This window comes from Theropithecus gelada, chromosome 18 (assembly GCF_003255815.1).
Source record: "Theropithecus gelada isolate Dixy chromosome 18, Tgel_1.0, whole genome shotgun sequence".
Lineage (NCBI taxonomy): Eukaryota > Metazoa > Chordata > Mammalia > Primates > Cercopithecidae > Theropithecus > Theropithecus gelada.
This window is the reverse complement of record NC_037686.1, coordinates 51,426,105-51,447,407: the sequence shown is the minus strand read 5'-3', so window position 1 is coordinate 51,447,407 and position 21,303 is coordinate 51,426,105. Positions and strand designations below refer to the sequence as shown.

The following is a 21,303-nucleotide window of genomic DNA, read 5'->3' as shown; positions in this document are numbered from 1 at the left end:
ACACATAGAGTTCTGCAACCAGTTACTATAAAAATATCCATTTTTTCTCAAGTACACATGCAAAATTTACAAAATTTCATCTTTTACTTGGCCATAATGAAAACCTCCACAAATTTCAAAGCATAGCAACTAGACAGACTATATTCGATCACAAAGCAATTAAGGTAGAAATAAAAAGTGAAAATTCCTGCCATATTTGAAAATTAAAGATAATATTATATAACTTAAAGGTCAAAGAAAAAAAAAACTAAAAAAGTCCCTAAACTTGTAGGATGTGACGAAAGTGATGTTTTAAGACAAATGTAAAGCCTTAGAAACTTAAATTGGAAAAAAATAGGCTAAAAGTGAATGAACTATGATGATGTTAGAAAAAGAAAGAATAAATCAAATGCAAGGCAAGACAAACAAACAGCAGAAGTTAGTGATGTAGAAAACAATGAAAAAGTAGAAGAAATCAATGGAGCCAAAGATTGGTTCTTCAAAACGAAATAGCACAACTGGCAAAAGCTGGCAATAAAGAAAAGACGAAAGTAGGTACAAGTAAGTAATACTGATGAAAATGGATACATAATTACAGATAAAGCAGAGATTAAAGAATACTATTAGAAATATGAGCAACTAGGCCGGGCCCCGTGGCTCATGCCTGTAATCCCAGCACTTTGGAGGCCGAGGTGGGCAGATCACAAGGTTGGGAGATCAAGACCACCCTGGCTAACATGGTAAAACCCCGTCTCTACTAAAAATACAAAAAGCCGGGCATGGTGGCAGGCACCTGAAGTCCCAGCTACTGTGGAGGCCGAGGCAGGAGAATGGCGTGAACCCAGGAGGCGGAGGTTGCAGTGAGCCGAGATCGCACCACTGCACTCCAGCCTGGGAGACAGAGCAAGACTCTGCCTCAAAAAAAAAAAAAAATATGAACATGAGCAACTAAATGCCAACAAATTTGAAAACTGCCTAAATTCCTACAAAAATATTACAATATTACTTATCAAAATGGACTCAAGAAATGAAAAGCCTACATGGTACAATAAATATTCAAGATATTGAAGCAGTAGTATTTCTACCAAAAAAACACCAATCCCAGGTTGGTTTATAGGCAAGTTCTACCATAAATAGATCATAATTTATACAGAATTCCCCAGTAAACAACAGGGTGTACTTCTTCTGTATCAGAGTTCTCCAGAGAAGCAGTACAAACAAGATGTGCACATGCGTACGCGTACACGTGTGTATGTGTGTGTGTACCCAGAGATAGAGTGAGAAGAAGGGATTGACTTAAGGTATTGGTTTATGAATTGTGGCGGTGCAAGTCTGAAATCTGCAGGCAGGCAGGCAGGCTGGGGATGCAGAGGAGAGCTGTAGTTTGAGCCCCAAAGGCAGGCTGCTGGCAAACTCACTGCTTGTGGGAGGTCAGTCTTTGCTCCATTAAGGCCTTCGGCTAACTGGATGAGGCCCATTCACACCATGGAGAGCAATCTGCTTTACTGAAAGTCCATCAATTTAAACTTTAATCTCATCCAGAATAACGCTCGATCCATCACCTAGAGACATCTTGAATAATGTTGGACTAAATATCTTGGCACTGAGGCCTGGCGAAAGTTGACGTAAAATCAGCCGTCACAACCTCCATCTCATTCTACAAGGCCTACGCTACATTCTATCAGCATAACACTGATACCACTAAATACTAATTTTATTTTCTCATAAAATTAAACCAAATACTATAAGAAAGTAAAATTACAGGCCCATTTCCCATATGAATATAGATATGAAAATTCTAAACAAAATGATAGCAAATTAAATCTAGTAGTATATTAAAAATATAATACATCCCAATGAAAATGATTTATCTCAAGTTGGTTTAATGTTAGACTATAAATTTAACTCACCATATTAAGAAATTGAAAGAAAAGAAACATCCTATTCTTCATAGCTGCAGAAAAACCATTTAATCTTGTTCAACATTTATTCATAATAAAAATTTTCAAAAAAACAATGTAAAGAGAACTTCCTTAACCTGATAAGGAGTGTTAATGAAAAACTTACAATATTATTCTAAATGTGAAAACATTAGCAATATTCCCTTTAAAGTCAGAAACGAGACAAGGATGCCCACAACTACCTATTCTATTCAACAGTGTCTTAGCGGTCCTTGCTAGTATTGTATCAAGAACACATACAACATTTCTCTAAATCAAACCGAAAAAAAAAAAAACCCCACAAACACAGTAGAAAAATGGACAAATGACATGAACACATGTTTCACACAAGATACACATATAGCTATTAAAAATATGAACAATGTTCAATATCACGAATGGTTAGGGAAAATCAAATCAAGACCACATGAGATACTATTTAACATCTGATTGGCAAAAATAAAAAAGTCTGACTATCAAGTGATGGAGAGAGTACAGATTCACATTATCCCTTGCTGGCTGCGGGGAGCAGGGTAAGTGTAGACTTGGCAACCACTTTACAAAACTGTCTGGCATTCTCTTGTAAAATGGAATACTGTCACACCCTACGACACAGCAATTCCAAGCCCTAGAATCACACTGCAAAGAAATTCATGCATATATATTCCAGGAGACATATATAAGACTGTTAACCACAACTAACTCAAATGCTCACCAACACAGGAGAGTAGTCGAAAAAAATTGTAGTATGTTTGCATAATAGAATATTACATAGCAGTTAAAATGAAAAACAATAGTCGTGCAACAATATGGCTCAATCTTAGCAATATAATATTAAATAAAAAAATTCTAGTCCCAAAAGACTACACAGAGCATATCTTTTTATTAAGTTAAAAACAAAACTATGCATACTTTTTTGGGTATATATAAACTCAATAAAACTATGTAAAAAGAAAAAGGAATAAGTTTAGAATGGTAGTTATCATGGAGCGGGGGAAGGGAAAAGAGAGGTCCTATAATTAGATGTAGGTTACTGTCAAGGTCCTATATTCATATCGAACATCTACTCACAATAAAAACCCTCAGTAGTATGTTCAATACTTCTGATAATAATGCTGTCCTGAATAGTACAAAAATAAAAGTCGGGTTACAGACTGATGGCTGTAGCTTTGTAACAACCAATTTACCTCATATTATGTTTTCCTTGCACACAGTTGAAATTCGTAAGGTGGGCCGGGCACGGTGGCTCACACCTTAATCCCAGCACTTTGGGAGGCAGAGGCCGGTGGCTCACTTGAGGCCAGGAGTTCAAGATGGGCCTGGCCAACACGGTGAAACCCTATCTCTACCAAAAATACAAAAATTAGCCGGACATGGTGGTGCGTGCCTGTAGTCTTAGCTACTCGGGAGGCTGCAGCAAGGGAATCACTTGAACGTGGAAGGTGGAGGTTGCAGTAAGCCAAGATCATGCCACCGCACTCTGGCCTGCGCAACAGAGACTGTCTCACACAAAGAAACCAAAAACTGAAAAAAGAAATTGGTAGCATGTTTATTTTCTCCTTCAACTGCTTGGCTTATAATCTCTGAAAACTTTTCCCCCTCTGGAATTTTTTTTTTTTTGAGACGGCTCGCTCTGTCACATACGCTGGAGAGCGGTGGTGTGATCACACTTACTACAGTCTCAAACTCCCAGGCTCAAGCCGTCCTCCCACCTAAGCCTCGCGAGTAGCTGGCAATAGAGGTGCACACCATAATGCCTGGCTAATTTTTAAAATTTTTATAGAGATGGGGGTCTGACAATGTTGCCTAGGTTGGTCTCAAACTTCTGTGCTCAAGTGATTCTCCTGCCTCAGCCTCCCCAAATGCTGGGATTACAGGCATGAGCCACTGTACCTGGCCCCGAATATTTTTTTTTTTTTTTTTTTTAATTGAGATGGAATCTTGCTGTGTTGCTCAGGCTGGTCTTGAATTCCTGGGCTCATGCAATCCTCCTACCTCAGCCTCCCAAAGTGCTAGGATTACAGGTGTGAGCCACCATGCCCAGCCATGGAATAATTTTTAATTAAGTAATCCGGAAGATCCAAAGGAAGAAACAGCAAAGTTCTGTTTCAAAATTGGATGATTTGTGAAAAATTTCATACAACTGCTTTTGCTTTTCACTACTAAGACAGGGGTCAGACACAAAGCACCCAAAACTCAAAATAAGGGCTAGATTTAACTGTATTATTTATCATGATACTATTAGACCTTTACTTATTTTGTACAATGAGTGGGCTGTTACCCATGAAGGGCACAATATACATGGCACTGAGCTGAGTGTGCTCCATGTACACTGCAGGGTCTTCCTGCCTGGGCACTTCTAGGTAAGCAGACATGGTAGGACTGAAAAAGACCAGTGAAAAGCAAAACTTTCTAAGACGTTTATAAAGTTCAAATATCCTCACAGCACATACTGGGATGCTATTCATTGCTATGACAATTTGGTACATATCATATGTGGGTGAGCATGGTGTTTTTATTAAGTTTTAAAACAGTTAAAATGTACTTAAAAACGAAATTGAAATAAAACACTGTAGAGTTTCTGGAGCACCTTACTGGATCTCAGTTGGAATATAACTGATGTAATCCAAAGGTTTTCTTTTTTTTTTTTAAAAAAAGCAGAGACTTTCCTTCAAATGTGAGCTTCAGAAGAAGCCTAATGTAGAAAACAAATAAAAGTGGAATTTCTCTGGTTGAAGCGGGAGGGTGGCAGGAAGTCCAAAGCCCTGGCTGGTTATGTTAAATGGAAAAGTGGCTAAGTCAAGTGATCTAACTAACATAGCTACACAGATAAAAACATGAAAATAAATATGGCTGACAGTTGGCCAAACACCTTATACCCAAACTGCCATCACTGGAACACCCATGAAACTCCATTTTCTAGTGGTGCTAGTTTGTAAAAGAATTACTTTCTTCCTTTTTATTTGTATTTTTTATTTTGAAGACAGGGTCTCGCTATGTTGCTCAGGCTGGTCTTGAACTCCTGGCCTTAAGTGATCCTCCTGCCTCAGCTTCCTAAGTGCTGGGATTACAGGTTTGAGCCACCATGCCTGACCAAGTTACCTTCTTTTTGCTATGGCTTATAAAATGTTTTTTCAAAAACCACAGTGCAATCTACCAAAATAATAGGTACTTATTCAGCATCTGACATATGCATAACATTATACCAGCAGGCAGGGAAAGAACAGATAGAAATGGAAGATGTGGCATTAGAACCCCTAGGATCACGTCCTTAAATCAGGATTTTAAAACTCCTAAGTTCATTAAGGAAAAAAAATGAACTCAGCTTCTTCCAGCAGTGTCTAAACATTTCTGTAAAGTTTTCTCACTCCCATCCTGGGAGAGACTGCTCACTGGACAACTCCCCACCACCCCTCCACGCCCCCCACACACCCCCAAATAGGGACATTTGCCAGCACCAAGGCACTGGGCACAGAAGCAAAGCAGAGATCTGAGGATTCAATTTTATTTATTTAATGACTGTGCCTAGGCTTAGCCTTGTAGTCTAAGTAATGCTGCACAGATGGTGGAGAGCTATGTCAAAAGGGAAGGAAAGATGACATTAAATAGCAGAAGTGTTGCTGAATGTTATATTAATATAAAAATTGTTTTATAAAGTAGATACTAATTCCAAACCCACATAATAAGAATAAAACAATCACCAGAGAGGGAACCCTGAAAGGTGTGTCCCCCCTGCTCTTTTTTCTGAGTAGTTTCTCTTTATTTTTTACCTTCTGCAACTTCATCCAGTAACACAGTGATTTTCTTATCTTCTAATAATCTATCTTTTAAAAATTTCATAAAGATTCCATTTGCCAATCCAGAATGCTGGATTTCAAAAGCTTCTGCTCCTTGACACCTTAAAAATAGAAAAAGAAGTTAAACCAGGCACAGAAAGGCAAATACTGTATGTTCTCACTTATATGTGGATGCTAATAAAAATGAACTCAGAGAAGCAGCCAGCAGAATGGTGATTACCAGAGGCTGGGAGGTGGGCACGGCACAGGGACTGTTAGTCACAGGGTACAATGTTTCAGTTAGGAGGAAAAAAATGGTAAGTATTTGAGGTGATATGTGAATTAACTTGATTCAATCATTCCACATTGAATACGTACATCATAGCATATCTTTGTATCCCATAAATACATACAATTATAACTTGTCAATATCCAATAAAAATAATTTTTTAAAAAGAAAATGTTAGAAAAACAAACACTTGCCACATGGGACTTCTGTGTACACTGATGAGCCTCATTTTCTCTTCTGCCTCTCACATGACATCAATAATTAAAGAGTTAATCTTTAAGCAGGAACTACATGCCCAATTTGGGCTTAATAATAAGATACCATGATATGGAATGCTAAAGTTGACCATTTAAAATTTTCTACCAAGAACATCAAGGAGGTAAATTTATGCCTACATGTCTATAGGTATTTTCTAGGCCTCTAATCTAGAATCAAAAAGACCTCAGGAGCCAGGCACAGTGGCACATGCCTGTAATCCCAGCGACTCAGAAGGCTGAGGCAGGAGGATTGCTTGAGCCCAGGAGCAGTGAGCTACGATGGCGCCTCTGCACTCCAGCCTGCGCGACAGAGTTAAGACCCCTGCTCCTAAAAAGCAAAAGCAAACAAAAAGATATCAAAGAATAAAGGAAACTTCAACGTAAACATAAAATTTTCTTACGTGGCATATCCAAACACAATATTGGCGGTGACTTTTAGTGCATCCAAGATTGGAATGGTATCATCATAGTCATTCCTATTCAACGGAGGCAGAGAAGAGCAGACAGAAATATGAAAAGTTAAAGATCATCCTTAAAAGAGTATAAATAATGAGATAATACGACAGTATTTTAGAATACATAATTTAAAATTATAGATTCAAAATTTTTCATCTAGGTAGCTACATATCTACCCAAAATAACCCACTAACTCCTTGTTAGCTTTAAAACCGGAGTTGCATTTGAACTCTGGCATTGGATTTTGATTCGTAAATGCTGAGCAAGCAAAAAATAGTAAATCTAGAGGCACTGGTTCTATTTCTTAGAAAGGCAATGGCAGATAAATGGGATCCAAACCTCCAAACATCTGCTTCGGCTACTCATTCTGTATCTGGAAGACCAGGACTGACTAGTGACCAGAAATCCCAACTCCATGGGTGCTGGTCTTGTTAATTCCTGAGGGAATAACTACAATGATTATTAAAGTCATCTAAAGGCATTCTGGAGAGTTGAATCCCCTGTAGTATGAGTAAATGCCCATGCCCTTTAGTTCTTTGTTTGTGTTCTATAGCAAATATGAAGAGTTAAAATAATTAGATATACATGGAGTAAATATATTTTTCTCTAGTTTTGTTCTTCCAGTTTCGATGTATAAACTAAAATTCACACACGCAAAGGGCTGTTAGCATTTCACAGGTTTCTCTAGTTTGTCAAGGTTGATATTTAACTCCAACAATTGTTTAATAAAGATTAGAAAATTTACCTTTTCCTACACATATCCAATAAGAATACATTAAGTCCAGTTTCTTTTTCTTGCATCAATTTCAGTATATTTTGTACACACAGACAATTTTCAGACCTATATGGATTTGGAGCATCAACAGGGACCATGAAGCTGTTCCCAAAATTTTCATAACCATGTCCTGCATAATACAATAACCCTTTGAAAAGAGGAAAATAAAAGAGAGGTAGATGTCAATTCTAAATGCACTGTGAACATACAGACTGCATAACTTTTTGTAAAAAAAAAAAAAAACCATGACTTTAATTTTCTTCAAGGTGATGTGAGCATATGTAAGAAATACCCAATTATAAATATAGACAATGTTAATTTGCATTTAAAATTATTGGTAACAGGTCAGGCATGATGGCTCACACCTATAATCCCAGCACTTTGGGAGGCCAAGGCAGGGATATCACTTGAGGTCAGGGGTTTGAAACCAGCCTGGCCAATGTGGTGAAACCCCATCTCTCCTAAAAATACAGAAATTGGCTTGGCGTTGTGGTGGGCACCTGTAATCCCAGCTACTTGGGAGGCTGAGGCAGAAGAATCACTTGAACCTGGGAGGTGGAGGTTGCTATGAGCCGAGATCATGCCGCTGCACTCCAGCCTGGGCGACAGAGCAAAACTCCGTCTCAAAAAATAAATAAATAAAAAAATTATTACCAACAATCTGTACTTAAAATTTGCATTTTAAGACAGTATCAAAATGCTGTCTGAAGTATATCCTAATTTATAAAAGTAATATATTTGTAACCAATAGTATAATCTAAAATACAATTTTATTTTATGATATATAAAAAAGAATGCAGCTAGGATTTCTCTCCTGACTCATTTGTCTCCTCCATGAAGCTAGGAGTTCTGTTAGGGCAGAGACAGTCTTACATTTATTTATTTGTGTATTCCTGGCATACAGCAGGAGCTTAGTAAGTATTTAACAGATAAACAAACACACACAATTCAGATGAACAGCACCTGCAATATGAAGTTAAGAAACTCCACAGGTATTACCATAAACATTAGTTAAGGGTTATTAAAATATAAAGGTAGTTTTATAATCAGAGATGGGAAATCTGATTTCACAGATTACTATTTTTTTCTTTTTGCTATGAAATATGAATATCAATCTTCCATCTAGAGTCTTTTGAATTAATAATCTAAAATTTGCGATATTTTTAGGACTCAATAGATGAATCATATTTCCTTACTGAGAAATGATACTATAAAAACTAACACAACTCAATGTTTTCTTGAAAATAATTTTGTTTTGGCTGTAAAAAACAACAAAAATATCAGTCTGAACTTCTTCATAAAAATACTGGACAAAACACTTTTGAAGATATCCTCCCCTCTGCTTGCAATTTCTGGAGCCCACTAATTTTGCTCTCTCAATATTCTGGATTTAATTATTTCTTTACACGGTATTTTAAAGCAAACAGTAAAAGCCATTTAGATAGGGAATCCAAAATAGCTAATCCGTTGTAATTATGGCCCCGACTCCTAGCAGAGACTGTGGCTTTGAGAATTAAAGACAATTTGCTGCATGTGGTCCTACAGGACAAAATCCACGTCGTCTGTTTTTTTTGAATTTCTATTAAAATGAGAAAAATGGTTCTTTCAAATACAACATTTCAGCTAAAATGAGAAAATAGATACAGCCATTTATCAAGTGTGGGTTCCAGCTCATGTGTGCTCTGGAAGTTATCACATGGGCACTGAGAGATGAAAAAGAAGGACGAAGACAAAGTTCCTAACCTCTAAGCAGGAGACCGGGAGATTCATGTAAGGAGATTCACACATGTTTATGTTATCAAGCAACAATGAAAGTCATCATACAATTAAATGCCATAAGTCATGTTAGTGGGACAACCACCGTGTATGTATGAAATGAATAAAGTACACAGAGGAATATCAGTATGAAGTGAAACAACAGGGGATGGTCTTAAGAGAGGGAAAGGCTAGAAATTTGGAAAGGCAGAGAGAGAGCAAGGTAGATTATGGGCAGGAGAACAGAAATAAACAGATAGGACCTGGAATGAAAGCTAACAGAAAAGAGACTAGCTTAGCAAAAAACTAAATTACTGTTGTGAATGAAAATAAGACAGCACATATAGGGAATTTTAAAAAGGAGTGCACAGATAGGGTATTAAAAATAATGACCAAAAGAATGGATTTAATTCAATGAACGACAAAGATCAGGTAAGTGAAAAGACAACCCACACAACAGGAGAAAATATTTGCAAATCATTTATCTGATAAGGACAGCTTGTATCCAGAATAAAGAACTCTTCCACTCATCAGTAAAAAGACTAATGACGGCCGGGCGCGGTGGCTCACACCTGTAATCCCAGCACTTTGGGAGGCCAAGGCAGGTGGATCACCTGAGGTCATGAGTTCAAGACCAGCCTGGCCAACATGGTGAAACCCCATTTCTACTAAAAATACAAAAACCCAGCCACGAGTGGTGGTGGGAGCCTGTAATCCCAGCTACTCAGGAGGCTAAGACAGGAGAATCGCTTGAACCCAGGAGGCAGAGGATGCACTGAGCCAAGATCCCGCCACTGTACTCCAGCCTGGGCAACAGAGCAAGACTCTATCTCAAAAAAAAAAAAAAAAAAAAAAGACTAATGACTTGATTTAAAAATAGGCAAAGATCTGATGCTTCTCCAAAGAGGATGTGAGTGGCAAATATGCACATGAAAAGATGCTCAACATCATTAGCCACTAGTGAAATGCAATCCAAGTCATTTCACACTCACCAGGATGGCTACAATAAAAAGACAGACAAGAACAAGTGTTGGCAAAGATGCAGAGAAATTGGAACCCTCATTCATTTCTGGTGGCACAAATGTAAAATGGTGTAAGAACTTTGGAAAGAGTTTCGCAGTTCCTCAAAAAGTTAAATACAGATTACCATATGAGCCAGGAATTTCACTCCCAGGTACATACCGAAGAGAAATGGAGACTATGTTCACATAAGAATGTGTACACAAATGCTCACAGCAGTATTATTCATAACGTCCAAAAATGTCCATGAGATGATAAATGATAAACAAAATACAGCATATAATGGAATATTATCTACTCCTAAAATAATGAAGTTCTAGTACATGCTGCAATATGAACGAACTTTGAAAACATTATGCGAAGTGAAAGAAGGCAGACATAAAAGGCCACATATTGGGTGATTCCATTTATATGAAATGTCCAGAAGAGGCAAATCCAGAGATACAGAAAATAGATTTGTGGTTGCCAGGGGCTGGGGTAAGGAGGAATGGGAGTGACTGTTGATGGATACAGGGTTTCTTTTTGGGATGATGGAAATGTTCTGAAGTTAGGTAGTGGTGACTGATGCCCCACCTTTGTGAAGATACTGAAATCACTGAATTATACACTTATAAAATAGAGTACAACTTATACTCCTCTATCAAGTATTCAAAACATAACTCTATTTTCCATCAGTCTCTCTACTGCTTCAAGAGCAAGACAAACTTATTTTTAACCTCCACAACTTTGCTCAAGTTACTCTATCTCCTTTCTATCTACTCTCCTCAAGGGTTATTTCCAAAGTTCAGGATCCTTGCAAGTTACTACCTGGTAACCACTACCTGGTAACTGGTTTGTGGCTTTCTAACACACTTCAAATTCTCCCTACCTTGAAATGCTGTAGCAGCACTTTCTGACAATCACATACAGGCTTTTCCTGATATTGTATAGTCCTATGTCTACTTAGTTTTTCTGATAAGAAATCATAATGACACTAATCTTTTACATTTGCACACTCTGAGTAGCTCTTATCTGAAATGTTTGGGACCAGGAGTGTTTTGGATTTGGGGTTTTCAGATTAGAGATACTCAACCTGTATATTTTCTTGGTTTTCAAAGGACTTTCATACACACAATTTAATTTTAATCTATATAATAACTTTAAATGATTTCTATCCTTATTTTATAGATGAGAAAATTAAATTACAAAGATTAAGTGATTTGCTTAAAATCACAGAGTTGATGTATGTTTTGACTCCATAGATAGTGTTTTTTCTCATTGTATTAAAGGACAATAATTTTCTTTTTTTGAGATGGAGTTTCACTCTTGTTGCCCAGGCTGGAGTGCAATGGTGCGATTTCAGCTCACTGCAACCTCCCGGGTTCAAGTGATTCTCCAGCCTCAGCCTCCTGAGTAGCTGGGATTACAGGCATACACCACCACGCCTGGCTAATTTTATATTTTTAATAGAGACAGGGTTTCTCCATGTTGGTCAGGCTGGTCTCAAATTCCAGACCTCAGGTGATCTGCCTGCCTTGGCCTCTCAAAGTGTTGGGATTACAGGCGTGAGCCACTGTGCCCGGCCTGGGACTAAAACTTTCTTAAAAGGACAGATCATGATCTGTATTCACTATTATTTCCCTCAGCACACAGCATACTCCTTCATCTGGACTGTCGATGTAACGAAAATAACTCAGCAAATACTTACTGAATTGCATTAAATTAACAATGCAAACCAATCAAGACAGTCTCAGATCTGGAGTTCTCTTTTCAAGGGTCTTTTAGTAGAAATGGTACCATTTCAACAACTGGTATTACTTAGAGACAACTGACAGCAGGCCTAGGTGCTGCCTCCCTCATGTCAGGTAATATGTTTGGCTCCAGCAAGACTTGACTGGGGTGAAGATACAACTCTGAGGGAAGGCTTAGCTTCCATTCATACAGGGAAAAGCTGAATGTTGTTCTGTTACATTAATGCCACATGCCCAGCCCTGCAACTGCTGAATGAAATTAAGGCACTTAACACCAACATGTTTTTTCTTTCCCAAAATGTCTTATGAAAAGGGTAACTATTCTGCATCAAAGTCTGCAACCAAATTATATTGAGGGGAATTAAGTACTTTTGTGTAAAATGAACTAGTCCAAATCATTTTTTAAAAAATTTTATGTATTTATTTATTTGAGACAGGGTCTTGCCCCGTTGCCCATACTGGAATGCAGCAGTGCAACCACAGCTCACTGTAGCTTCGACCTCACAGGCTCAAGCTATCCTCCCACCTCAGCCTCCCAAGTAGCTGGGACCACAGGCGTGTGCCACCATGCCTGGCTAATTTTTAGATTTTCTGTAGAGATGAGGTCTCACTATATTGTCCAGGCTGGTCTTGAACTCCTGGGCTCAAACAACCCTCCCACCTTCGCTTCCCAGAGTGTTAGGATTATAGGTGTGAGCCACTGTGCATGGCCCAAATCACTGTTGTTGTTGTTGTTTTAAATTCCATCTCTAGTACTGCTTATTTATTTAACTATCCTATTACTCAAGGATAGAGAAGAAAATACATGTTTTTTTACAAATGTCAAAAAACTTACTATACTTAGAAATACAGTTCTGCAAATTAGATCTTTAGGGAATTTTATTTCTTGGGAGGATGATTCAAGAACATAGTCATGGATATTTATTTTTGCCTACAGAGAAAATAATCGTTTAAATGAAAAACTTTTCCACTCAACTGAATATGCACTCCACGTAGCACGTGAGGGGCTGATAAGCACAACCACCACCACCCCAGCAGGCTTACACAGCACTTACTATGTGCCAGGCACTGTTCCAAGAAAGGTCACTAGTTATATTGCCTCACACAATCCTCATAACAAGGTAGGTAATATTAACAACCCTCTTTCACAGATGGGAAAACTGAGACATGAAGAGGTTTAAAAGCTCATCCAAACTGAAATGCCTAGTAAGTGACAGAACCAAAATACGGATGCTGGCCAGCCTTGCTACTGTGCTATATAATACTGTCTATAATCTACTGCTGGCTTTTTAGGGAACTTGACTCTCAGACAATGTAAAATGTCAGTGCACTGGTTTTTCACTGTTTTACTACAATATAGCTTCAAACTCCCCAACTTTTTTTCTCAAAATAAAAACCTTAGGCAGGCCGGGGCACGGTGGCTCACGCCTGTAATCCCAGCATTTTGGGAGGCCAAGGTGGGTGGATCCTGAGGTCAGGAGATGGAGCAAGACCATCCTGGCTAACACAGTGAAAGCTCGTCTCTACTACAAATACAAAAAATTAGCCAGGTGTTGGTGGCACATGCCTGTAATCACAGCCACTTGGGGGGCTGAGGCAGGAGAATCGCTTGAACCCAGGAGGCAGAGCTTGCAGTGAGCCAAGACCACACCACTGCACTCCAGCCTGGGCGACAGAGCGAGGCTCCATATCAAAAAACTAAACAAAAAAACCCACAAAAAACCTTAAAAACCTAAAAAAAAAAGAACCCCTCAAAAAAACCTTTGGCAGACCCTTAACACACAGAAACTGATTAAAGCTGGGTTTCTCTCATTGAAGCCTGAAGTAGAATGCTACCTAGTCCAAATCACCAATCTAAAGATGAAAAAGTGCTTGAATGTCTTTAATCAATTGACAGGAAATGACAATAATAATGGGTACAATATTTTGAGCACTTTTAGTGTGCCAGGCACAGGGATAATTATTTTGTCTTATCCTGTTAACCTCATTAATTTAGTTCTATCCATTTTGTAGATTCCTTTTGGCTTAGAAAAGTTAAAGAACCACAGTCACACAGCTAGTTAGCAGAAAGTCAAAGCTTCGAACCCAGGCTAACTACACTAAGGCCCACTGCTTAACCACTGAGCTACGTGAACTCAACAGCTGCTCTGCTGCAGGCTAAATAACACTTTTGCCATATTCCGACCAGACTCCTTTACTGTTCTTCTACACGAATGCACAGCAAAGCTGCAGCAAGCGATGAACACAGAAAGGCTATGTGGGGACAGATCTCAGGCCAAAGGGTTACTTTTTATCCTGGCCATCTATGCAACATAACTAGAAATCCTTCTCCTTATTTATATTTAAAGACATGTAGTATAAGTCAGTTATTTCTGATTTGGGTTCCTGTTTTTTATGTTTATATATGTTTAAAACTGAATTATTGTCTGTTCTGTTGCAACTTTTATTTCTTCTACAAACCTGCATGCAATATAATATAAAAGGGCATGAACTCGAGTTCCTCTGTTCTCCGTATCTAGCTGTTCATGCTGAAATTCTGGTAACTCTGCCTTCCATCTTCCCCCACAGCCCTCAAGCACTGAGTCCCCTGGTAATATCAACTAGCAGTAAAGGCACAGTCCAAAAGAAAAACTAAAGGTTTCTTTATGATATGCCCTAAACCCTCAAGCCTGTACCACACTTACATTTAGTGTAGATGTGTCTGATGTTTGGAATATTCACAATACTTCAAAATATAATGCAGCCACCCTGTTAAGACACGAATCAGTAGGATTCAAAAGTTTTCTAGCTTTCTTAAGCTGACATTCTGCTTTAACATGCCTCTTTATTTTGTACTCCAAGATGATGTTTTTATATTGGGGCAAAGCTTCAGCCTAAACTGCAATCTTGTCACAATTTTTAATATTTCTGATTCTCTACTTCACAGGGGCAACTAAAGGATTTGTTTTTGTTATTTTGAGATGGAGTCTCGCTTTGTTGCCCAAGCTGGAGTGCAGTGGCATGATCTTGGCTCAGTGCAACCTCCCCCTACCAGGTTCAAGTGATTCTCCTGCCTCAGTTTCCCAAGTAGCTGGGATTACAGGTGCCCACCATCACGCTGGGTTAATTTTTGTACTTTTAGTAGAGATGGGGTTTCACCACGTTGGTCAGGCTGGTCTCGAACTCCTGACCTCAGGTGATCTGCTGCCCACCTTGGCCTTCCAAAGTGCTGAGATTACAGGTGTGAGCCACCATGCCCTGGCCACAGGATTTGTTTTTAAAAGTCAAAAAAAGGGCTTAAAAGCCAAGGTGAAAATATCAATAAGAAATGAGAATAAACAACCTAGGTAGTAATTCTTCATATAATTCCCTCAATCTTTAAATACTTCACCGATACAGAAACCTAAACTGATTAATTTTTTTTCCTTACACTTCATCACTTCCAGTGAAGTTTTGGAAGCCTTTTCCTTTTTACGCCACGTAGGCACCTTAAAAGCTGAGATCAATTGTATAATATAAAAACAAACAACACCCCTGATGCCAGATTGAAAATACAGGTTGAGTATCCTTTATCTGAAAGACTTGGAACCAGAAGTGTTTCAGATTTTGGAATGTTTACATACACATAATGAGGTTATCTTGGGGATGCCACCCAAGTCTAAACACGAAACTCATTTATGTTTTTCTTTTATTTTTTGAGACCAAGATTCCAAGTCTCATTCTGTCGCCTAGGCTGGAGTACAGTGGTGTGATCTTGGTTCACTGCAACCTCGGCCTCCTGGGTTCAAGCAATTCTTGTGTCTCAGCCTCTTGAGTGGCTGGGATTACAGGCATGCACCACCATGCCCAGCTAATTTTTGTGTTTTTATTTTTTTGAGATGGAGTCTCGCTCTGTCAGCCAGGCTGAAGTGCAGTGGTATGATCTCGGCTTACTACAACCTCCACCTCCCGGGTTTAAACCATTCTCCTGCCTCAACCTCCCGAGTAGCTGGGATTACAGGTGATTGCCACCATACATTTTTAGTAGAGACAGGGTTTCACCATGTTGGACAGGCTGCTCTCGAACTCCTGACCTAGGTGATCTGCCCACCTCGGCCTCCCAAAGTGCTGGGATTACAGGCGTAAGCCATTGTATCCGGCCCAATTTTTGTGTTTCAGTAGAGACGGGGTTTTGCCATGTTGCCCAGGCTGGTCTCCAACTCCTGGGCTCAAGTGATCCACCCACCTCAGCCTCCCAAAGTGCTGAGATTACAGGCATGAGCCACCTCGCCTGGCCTCATTTATATTTCATATACATCTTATACACATAGCCTGGAGGTAATTTTATATAATATTTTAATAATTTTGTGCATGATACAAAGTTTTAACTTTGACACCTCATGACGTAAGGTGTAAAATTTTCCACCTGTGGCATCATGTTGGCACTCAAAAAGTTTTAGACTTTGGATTTTCAGATGAGGAATGCTCAACCTGTATAAGCCAATTACCAAGGTGGCATATTTGCACTGTATATTCTTTCAGATTTTCATGAGAAAAAATGGATGGATACGCCCATTAGTCATCACTCCATAAGACTTATAAGCAAAGTTGTATTAACACATCAGCATAATAGCTGAAATCTCACATTTGAGGTGTTTACTTTGTTAACTTCATTTGTCTTTCTCTAAATCCTCATTATTTAGAGAAGGAAACTCATTTAAGTAAGATTTTAAGACTTTCCCCATCCCTTATACAACAGTGTGGTAAATCTTGGGGGGGGGGGAAAAAGCTTTTGTTTCATTAAAAATTCTACTTTGAGAACCATTAAAAATTCTAACCAAACTTGCCTTATCAATCTAATTACAAATAATAAGAGTAAATTTAGAAATTATTAAAATAAAATAACTGGAAAGATACAGGAGCCAAACCGGTACTTTTTGTTTATCATTGTATGCCTAACAACAGGCCTGGAAATGTCACTTCCCTGGCAATCTGATGTTATTGCACAATGTCACAGAAGCACAATCCTGCAAAACACGGTTCAGATGAGCTCAACAGCTGGCCTTCCCATATTGAAAGAAATAAATCACCAAATAAATGATTTGCTACTGATAGCACATTCTGTCTCTTTTGAAATTCTTTACCATATATGCAGTGTTAACATATTTAGGTGAAAGAATGGGAAAAAAAATTTAAACATTTACTGTTAGAATTTTTGTAGAGGTACATTTCTAAGCATATCTGTATAGAATTTCAGTTTACAAATTGCTTTTATAGGCCCCATCCACCAACATTTCCTTGTTAAAATGTAGTTCCCACTAAAAGACTAGAAAATACCATGCAAGTTAGGAAAAGGAAACATACAAAATATACATTCTTACTAGAACCTTTTATGCTATCCCCCCAAAGAAAACCCCACATACTGTAGTATTTTCCACATATGAATGTGAATTTTGCTGTGTGGTCATCAAGTTTTACTATACTGTGGCTCTATCAATAAAAAAAAATCACAAAAGACAGGCAAGAATTCTAATAAGAACAGTATGTTTTGACAAAACAAGAAATATAAAAGTAAAGACATGAAGCTAATTAGTTATTCAGATGGAATGAAGATCAAATGTATCATCTTAATAAGAAAAATAAAACTCTTCCATTCAACAACATGCTTACCTTATCTGATTTTCAACTCTTAACCTAACTGGTACAATGAAAAGAATAATGGATAATTGTAAAAACAAACATTATAAATATCTTACCATATACTCCCTTGTCTAAAAGGAGTAAAAACTCATCCACAGCATTACGCATCTCATATTCAGTAAGATCCAACAGTGAAACGACTTTGAAGTCCAGCTGTCTCAGTAAGTTAGTCAATTCGTACACGTCCACCAAAGGAGCTTTGAGCTTGGGGTGCTCACGGTAATTCATATTTCCTATCAAAAGGGCAACCTTGTCCTTTGCTTTGAAAAAAAAAAGAAAGGGGGTGTTTAAAGAAGATATAAAGATTAGAACAAAACCTGTGGAAATGGTATTATAATAAAAAAGTATGCTTTAAGACTGCATTATTTCATTTCAAATAAGATTTCATTATTATTTAATTTCATATTAGAACTATTCATGTAGCAGATCAATATTCTCTGAGGAACACAGATGCTAACAACATCAAACTGAAATTAAACATATTCACACTTCTGAGAGCCAGGCAAAGGATATTTACTAGCTGCATATGAAGCATAATAGTAATTAATATTAAAGTTTACTTTTAATAAATTATAACAAAAGGGATGTAATATTCAACTAGACTTTTGGAGCAAATTTAAACAAGGAGTATCTGAAATTGGGTTCCCATCAAATTAGGTTCTGTTTTGCTGAGAATGGAAGAGGCTAAAATCAAGATAAATAACTAAAAAAGGGACAGGAAGAATTCACATTAGAGTGAATGAAGGGAAATACCAAAGAGAGAACTTCATTGAGTACTATATTCTCGGTTTCTGCAGTAGCCATGTGGATGTACTACTGCCCCTTCTTAGCATCTTTTAAAAATACTCCTCATTTGACTCAAATGAGGCTATTTCAGGGGTATGTGAAGATTTTGTGTATGAGTACCTTAAAAGTTCATTTTTTGAACTTAGTGCACTGAGACTTTGCTCAAAGATAATATATTCTGATAGAAACAGTTTTTTTGTTCGTAAAAGAAAAAAAGATGTGTATCTATGCCTATAAGTAGCAGCTAGCTTAACCAGGTGTGCAGCCCATCTAAAACAGCGTGGAAGGCTGGACAGTGCTTATGAGGTCTTCAACACGGTACCTTTCTTTGATAGCTTGGAATGGGGTCAGTGGTTAAAAACTCAAGACCCACTGGTATCAAAGGGAGGAAAAAAATTAAAATAAAAAAAAATAACACACCAAAACCTCAAGACTATTCCGTGACAATAAGAGCCTGTGATGGCTCTTTCTTGAGGGCTGACAGTGGGGCGTGTGCAGCACCTGTCATGGTAGCAGCAGTGATAGAAATGCCAGGGAGCAGAGAGACAAGGTGACAAGAGTACCTGCAGCACCAGCCAACTGGCTGAAGAGCCGCCTGGCCAGAACTGCAGGCCACCCCCCTCTGACACAGGCCAGGACTTGGTAACCAACCCTGTTTATTTGTAAGTTATGAATACTACTCTTACGAAGTTGAAACAGGCATGAATAATCACATTGCTGACTTGACGGCTACAATATGTAATTTCAGATGTTTCAAATCATTGAGATGATTATTTCACCAAAAATCTGCTGAAATTGCTTTTCTTTCCATAGAACACTTAAACCTAGTGTTAAAACTGGCATCAACTTAAAATAATGTGACTTTCTCAAAGGATTAAAAACTCTACTTTGTGAAAAGCCTCAGTAATTTTACATCATGTCATCTTTATTCTGTATGTACATGTTCAGAGATTTCCAGCAAACTGCCCAGTCTTATCAATATATATAACAGTGAAATGATACTTAAGCCACATCATTAATTCAATGAAAAAGCTAAGAATACTCAGCATGGATTTCAATAGGAGGCAGCATAAAACTTAACATCACTTGTATTTCCTTTTGTTTTTGAGATGGAGTTTCCCTCCTGTTGCCCAGGCTGGAATGCAATGGCACAACCTCGGCTCACTGCAACCTTCTGCCGCCCGGGTTCAAGCAATTCTCCCGCCTCAGCCTCCCGAGTAGCTGGGATTATAGGCATGCGCCACCACGCCTGGCTAATTTTGTATTTTAGTAGAGATGGGGTTTCTCCACGTTGGTCAGGGTGGTCTCAAACTCCGGACCTCAGGTGATCTGCCCACCTCGGCCTTCCAAAATGCTGGGATTACAGGTGTGAGCCACCACGCCTGGCCTTGTATTTCCTTTTCAAAATTTATTTTAAAATAAGCTAGTATTCTTACACTAAAGTACCCACTATAGCAAGACTGTTAGCTGGCTAATCCACAGCACATTTTTTGTGAGTCCATCAATGCTATTAGAATCCAGATCCAACCTCAACAGAGTGACAGACTCAGATCAATCTTCTTCTAAAGTGAGGGGAAATGTGAGAATGCATTGTCTCTGGTTTACATCATTATAGCCCAAATCATAGGTTTACAGCAAGAGGTTAAAAAGTTACTGGGGTAGTAAAATGCTTGTAAATCATTCCATTTTTCCATGGAATACCATCATTTAATTATACACATCATAGATTTTTATTGGTAGAAAACAATTATAAGTATATAATAAAAAGAAATCACTGGGTCTTTAGGGAAATACAATTAACTGTCAAACTAAGCATCATGGGATGTTTTTGCTGCTATCAAATCTTTATTCACTGGTTTTGTTATCTCTTTGGGAAAGAAACACTTGGTACAGTTTACAGAATGCATAGGCTCAACAGTGTGAGAACTACAGGTCTTAAAATGTATGTATTGATAATTGTCTATAACACTTCTAAAATTTTTCCCCAATGATAATTTTTCATAGCTAGTTTCTAAGATGTCTTAGAGCATTTCCTTGACTTTAATGGTGAAAAAGATGGTGGGGTAAGTAAATCTTACCTGTCCAATCTACTTGTAAAACAGTTCCTGGGTGACAGGTGAACTGGGGTGATCGGAAGATGGAGAAGCAGTAGAAAGGGAGACGAAAAAAGACACGACAGAGAAACGAACAATAAAACTTGAATTTGAGGAGGTAAGACTGAGGAATAAAGAAAACTTCAAGATGGCAAATATAAAGCAATTTATAATGGTCTTCAAGTGATAACATAAATGAAGGGAATTTTTCTGTAGAAAAACATTTGCTGTAAGAGCTATCCACAACTTCTTGAACACAAACCATTTACTGGAAAAGTGAAACAAAAATGCCACCGGATTCAGCAAAAGAATAATGAAGCCACTTCAGAAAGACATTTTAACTCATGATTCTAAACAGCTTCCAAAGTTTAATGTAATATATTCTTCAAAAACTGGTGTTATATCGTTAGTCCCATGTCTAATAATTTTATTATCTTACTTATCTAAAATGAGTTAATATTCAGAAGCACCTAGAAAAGGAGCTGGCATATAGTAAATGCTATTAAGTATTTGTTTAAAAATCTCATGTATTAAATCTTTTAGTGACTCTTCACATCCTACAAAATGAAGTCCCAGTTTGATGGTGTGGGTGAGGAACAGGCAGCTCAGTATTGCTGGAAGGTGGAGGACTAGGGAAGGCGTGGCTGGGGGCTAGACTGGTGATGTAGTTTGGCATTCAAGGCCATCTGCATTCTAGTCCATGCCTATCTTTCCAGCTGTGGTAGCAGGCGGCCCCCAGCAAACCACAGTATCCTTGCCCTTGTGAGTACAGTCACCCTACCTGTGAAT

The 21,303-nt window shown here is 38.2% G+C and overlaps 1 protein-coding gene across 2 annotated transcripts in view; it reads right to left on the bottom strand.

Annotated features, from left to right (window-relative positions):
- The window catches only part of MALT1 (MALT1 paracaspase), an 80,702-nt gene that overhangs the window by 9,966 nt on the left and 49,433 nt on the right, over positions 1–21,303 (bottom strand). For both annotated transcript variants that reach the window (XM_025365564.1, XM_025365563.1), the window contains 4 exons: positions 17,692–17,895; positions 7,443–7,620; positions 6,643–6,717; positions 5,690–5,817 (listed from right to left, as the gene is read on the bottom strand). In XM_025365564.1, the coding sequence (XP_025221349.1) occupies positions 5,690–5,817; positions 6,643–6,717; positions 7,443–7,620; positions 17,692–17,895 (585 nt within the window). The remainder of the gene's footprint in view (positions 1–5,689; positions 5,818–6,642; positions 6,718–7,442; positions 7,621–17,691; positions 17,896–21,303) is intronic.